The 5,536-nt window shown below is 42.5% G+C and overlaps 1 protein-coding gene across 1 annotated transcript; it reads right to left on the bottom strand.

The window, feature by feature from the left end:
- Positions 1 to 1,357: 1,357 nt before the first annotated feature.
- Positions 1,358 to 5,022, bottom strand: LOC109528241 (galactose-specific lectin nattectin-like). Its single transcript, XM_019890611.1, has 7 exons — positions 4,903 to 5,022; positions 4,730 to 4,792; positions 4,619 to 4,646; positions 4,411 to 4,496; positions 4,141 to 4,275; positions 1,803 to 1,899; positions 1,358 to 1,669 (listed from the first exon to the last, which is right to left on the bottom strand). The coding sequence occupies exons 1-7, from the start codon at positions 5,005 to 5,007 to the stop codon at positions 1,590 to 1,592; spliced, it is 594 nt and encodes a 197-aa protein (XP_019746170.1). The 5' UTR covers positions 5,008 to 5,022; the 3' UTR covers positions 1,358 to 1,589.
- Positions 5,023 to 5,536: the final 514 nt, after the last annotated feature.

Raw genomic sequence — 5,536 nt, 5'->3', positions numbered from 1 at the left:
GGGGTCGGATTCCGTGCATCTGGTAGCGAGCGTAGCGAGGCCACTCCCCCGCAAGCGAGCATTTGCTCTGGAGCAAATTTAACCCAGCTGCATTCACACGTGCACATTTGTTCCGGCGTAGCGTCGCAAACGAGCATTTGCTCTGGAGCAAATTTTTAAACCACCTCCCTGAGGTGGATCAAATTTGGTCCGGTATAAGCTCTTTAGTGGAGCTACGTCGGAGCAAATGTGCACGTGTGAACGCTCGACTGGATCTGTTTCGGCACAGCGTCGGACCAAACGTTGCCGTGTGAACGGGGCTTTTGAGTCCATTGTTGGGCAGCTGACTGGAGCTCTGGCCTTAAGGTGGTCGGTCCGTACATGTCACAGCAGATAGAGCTTTTCTTTGTACTGTATACTTAATTTAGTAGCATAATTGCCTTAGTCATGGACAAATTACTGTCATCATATCCATTAAATAATACCAATGTGCTTGATTAAAAGTAATTTTGTTCTTTATGTCTGTGTCGATTCTCACATTCAGGTCATGAAAATCCACAAAGTTTGCGTTAAGGCAACCAGACTCTTCGTGTTTGTTTATATTTTTTTCTTGTTTTCCAAAGATGTAACAGAACTGGTGTGATTATCTTGAGAATTTCAGTCATTACGGGTCATAAAACAATAGTTATGCTAATTACAGCCTTAGTTTAACACGTACACTGGAAAATTCTTTGCAGTCTTTTCTCGAGGTGTCATCAGCGACGTGCAGATCAAAACTCGGGTGTGGGAGTTCGGCGAAGCCATGGAGAATAACCTCTTGATGGCTTTAGAGGCATAATTGTGTCTCAGGAAGAGGGAGCAGTGCACCATCAACACTGTGAATTGTGAGGATTGGGTGCTGCTGACCTCAACTTGGGACGTGGTGAATCGGCAGGGAGAATACTTGGAAGACCTCTTCAATTCTACCGACATGTCTTCCCATGAGGAAGCAGAGTCTGGCGTCTGTGAGGCGGACTTGGAGAAGGCGTTCGACTATGTACAGCATGGGATCTTGTGAGGGATGCGGTATTGAGTACCAGGCACCTAAATCCAGGTTGCTGCCAGCAGGAATTCAGATTCGTCTCCGGTGAGGGTTGGACCCAACCAGGGTTGCCCTTTGTCATTGATTCTGTTCATAACTTATGGACAGATTTTCTCGGTGCAGCCAAGGCATTGTGGGGAAACAGATTAATGGCCTTCCAGTTCATTTCGGTGAGCAAAGATGATTTGAGATTCAAATGTTTTGAGTTACGCATGTGGTCTAGGAATAAATTATTTTTGTATCTCAAGGCACCAGTGTCGATTAAAAAAAAGGTTGGGAAACACTGATCTCTGTGTCTTTAAAGTGGAATGAATGGAATACCAGAATGTTTTATTGCATGATCGATTTGTTTTACTTTTTTGTCAAACTTCTTTGACTGAATCAATCAAGCTGAATATACTGATCTGTTGTAATGAATTGCAATAAACCAAAGATTACAGACACCAATTAACTTTGTTGTGAGAAGAGTAATCCCAGTTCTAGCGAAGGTATTGTATGCTTGTAGTTTCTACAAGAGTTGGAGGGTAATTCAGTGCTTGCATTGGTCAGCCTCTCTGGCACAAACAAATCTGTTCAAGTCAGTGCAGCTGTCATTGTCCCAGAGACCATCTAGAAGGAAACACAAAACAGTGCGAGGAGAATGAGAATCCTTTGTATGTCATTTGTGTGTCATTTCCCTCATTCTTTAGCAGGAGCCCTGTCTGATCAAATTTGGAAGTCGACATTTTTATTCCATAATTACCATCGAATTCAAGCTCAATGCAATCTCCAGGATCCATGTCATTGTTGAAGGCAGTGAAATCAACCTCTGAGCCATCGGTCCAAAAGAAGACGTCATCCTGTAAGTCGAAAGAACACGTTTGCATGACGGAAGGGAAACGCATGCTTGTCACAATATAATACAGGGATGGGTGAATGAAATGATGGAGGGAGGCCGCAATTTTTCATCAGCACGATTGGGGAGCCACGGAGGACCACACACTTAGATCTATGACAATAATGCCATTTTAAATACAGACAAAACAACTGCCGCCTGCGAATAGCAAAAATCTGTGTGTATTTGGCGACCACTGAAATGCTTTGGAGAAATTGTGCAAATAAATAAATAAATAAATAAATATCTATATATAGATCTCTCTCTCTCTCTCTCTATATATATATATATATATAGAGAGAGAGAGAGAGAGAGAGAGAGAGAGAGAGAGAGAGAGAGAGAGAGAGAGAGAGAGAGAGAGAGAGAGAGAGAGAGAGAGAGAGAGAGAGAGAGAGAGAGAGAGAGAGAGAGAGAGAGAGAGAGAGAGAGAGAGAGAGAGAGAGAGAGAGAGAGAGAGAGAGAGAGAGAGAGAGAGAGAGAGAGAGAGAGAGAGAGAGAGAGAGAGAGAGAGAGAGAGAGAGAGAGAGAGAGAGAGAGAGAGAGAGAGATGGATAGATATGTATATAGATAGATTGATAAAAAGAGAGAGAGATTTGACAAAAAGCCAAAAACAATTCCTTCAAACACTGACAACTTGCAAATAGTTTGAGGCAATGTAGTCGAGAAACATGTTTATAATCCCCCGTGCCCTTCAAAACTCTTTTGAGGATTTTTTTTTTTTTTTGGGGGGAGGGGGCACTCAGAGTGTGAGCGTCATCACCAGACACTAAATTGCACAATATCTACGAAACTGTAGCAGCACAAATGATTTTTACAGTACAAGCAAAGCAGAAACGAACGGGACCATTCCGGGTCCATCTGCACTGCCCGGCACCAAACCGCAACTGACTGCAACGAGTAGAAATTGGTGGCACCAGATAAGACTCAGCTGGCCTTAGATCTGACTGCAGCAAATAAGCATCACTGTTGACGAACCGTCGTGGGTCTACTTTAAATTTAGCGGTCTGATGCTGATGGTGTTTAATTGTGCTAGCTTTCACAACAGAATCTGACTGCAAAAATTGCATTGAGGTTATTTATTGAAACAAGCCGTAGTTTTTGTACAGCGTACGAACTCCACATGCACAAACTGCCTGCATGTGTGCACTTGGTCATTGGTTCAGCAGCTGTTTCTTCGCATCGGCAGATGTGTGCTGAAAACACACTTTTGTGCTCAAAATGTCCTCGTATGAACTTGTAATTGTGGCAGAAATCAAATCCCAATCTGTAGTGTCTGCCTACAACACCGAACGCGCGACAGTCCGGGCTCGTTGTTTTCTTCGTGGGTTTTTTTTCCTGTCGAGAACATGTTATTGAACATTTTTTCTATTGATATTGATCACGTGTCTATCGCGATTCATAATGTCATCTATTTAGCGCCCAGCTCGAATGACTTATTATCAATATTATTCTTATTACACAAGGCACTAAGGGTGGTGCACAATTGATGCTGCCCCAAAAAGATCGTCTCGACTCTATCTAAGACATACCTGTCAACCTCGGCTAATAGCTGCCCTTATAAATGATTACGATTCCTCTTACAAAGCAACAAAAACCGCACCGCGCAACACAAGCGAACACAAGCGGAAATGCAGACGGTTTACCGCGCATGCGCACACCATGCTTTATCATCCCTACTGTACGCAGCGATGAAAAAAAATATATGATTGAGGATTACTTTTGCTGGTTTGCCGTGACAATAGTAGCGATCGACGACGGCATTGTCGTTGTCCACCGACGATCTGGATTTGAGCCAAATGGGTCTTTGTGAGATCGGTTCACAATTAATAAAAAAATTTGTTTCCCCGTATAAAAGTTGTAATACGCCGCACATGATTTGAAATGATAAAAAAAACGTATAGAATACGGGGAAAACGTACAAGTTGACAGGTATGGTTTAAGATTAAGACAGCAAGTCCCAATGCTGTGACACTTTAAGTGGAAATGGCTGCGCATCGATCCAGTGTTTTTTATTTCCCCCCGACTGGATCGTCCTGATCCCGTGACCTTTTTTTTCCTATACCATCCCAACTCCGTGATGAACCATCATGTTGAATCCCATCCCGTGGGAATCTCATGGGATTTCCCCCAAACATGTCAATCTCTAGTTGATGATTCTCTCAAAATCATTTTTGACAGTTGTTTCAAGAATTAGGATGTGTTTCACCTCTATTGCCTCGTGGATTCCAAGCCAAACATCGACGGTCGAGTCAGAGGCTGCCCGAATGATTTCCAGAACTACAGAATATTCCAGAGCACTGTGGACAGAGGCCAGATTCCCACCAAGAATGTTGCAGATGCTCTACAAGAAGAAACAACAACTTTATTTGGAGTGAAAACTTTATTTAGATGAACCCATGATATTTAGTCAATCATCCCAGAAACAGATGGAACATTGCTTTGTGACAGCAGTCAACCCTGAAAATGTTTTCCCTACCTCTGCATCTGCAAACTGCCTTCTGCTATCTTGATAGATGAAACAGCGACAATCCAACTGAGTCCAGCCTTTAGGACAACAATTGTCTGCAAACACAGTTGTTGTTTTTAGGAAGAAAATTAGAAACATGTGGATCAAATCTGGTATTAAACAGCGACAAAAACAAATGAATTGTTTTGCTTTTAAGTTTCGGGACACAATTTCTGACCTTTCTTTGCAATGGAAGGCTTAGACCACTGTGAAGAAGAAAAGTATATTCTTAAAATCAGACTGCAGGAAAATATGCGATTATTTCATCCAGCAGAACAGACTGACTTACAGCTCCGGTCAGCAGTCCACTGATTCCGCAAAGGAGGATCAAAGGGCGAAGAGCAAAAGCCATCTAGGGAACGACAAGAAAAAAAAAAAAGTACTTGGTCTGCCGGAGTTACGGATAAAGGCACGGATCCCGTTAAGTTCAACAAGGCAGAATGTAAAGGTGTCTCGTGTTACCTCGACAGCCGTGAGGCTTAATGCTGAGAACGCAGGTGAGCAAATGAACGGCAGTTGCTTTATAACACCTCGTGGCAGCTCTGGAATGTAGAATGTGGGAGTCATGCCATCAAACTCATGAAAGGACAACAGTGTCGAAGGAAGATATGTTGTTTCACGCAAAGGGTAGTTTCACAAGGGAACGTTCTATCGGTACGTGATTCCCATTTGCTGACATCTTTGTTTTGACAACAATGGCACACACATACCCGCCACAGGATCGTGCTGTCCAAAAAAGAAACTTTTAATTAAGTGACTACAAAATTCTTCACGATCATTACTGGTTGTTTGTTTTATGAGCCAATCTAATTGACAGCCCAAATTGCTCACCAAAACAAAGGACAAGAGTCAAGAACCCACTGTTGCTAACAACACTAATATTTAGGTGGAACTTTACTATCACCCGATTAATGACATGAAAAAGGTGCCAACATGACTGCGACGGTAAAATGGTGTGCTTCTCATCTTTGTGATTACAAGCACTAAGTCACAATATCATGCCTTTGGAACATTCCTCCAAATAGATCATGGTCTTGTCTTTTGGTTCTGCTTCGTACTTTAGAAGAGTGTATGTAAGAGTTTATATATATATATA

Source organism: Hippocampus comes, unplaced genomic scaffold (assembly GCF_001891065.2).
Source record: "Hippocampus comes isolate QL1 unplaced genomic scaffold, H_comes_QL1_v1.1 scaffold174, whole genome shotgun sequence".
NCBI classification, from domain to species: Eukaryota; Metazoa; Chordata; class Actinopteri; order Syngnathiformes; family Syngnathidae; genus Hippocampus; species Hippocampus comes.
Note: the sequence above shows the minus strand (reverse complement) of the source record. Positions and strands in the feature narration are given on the sequence as shown.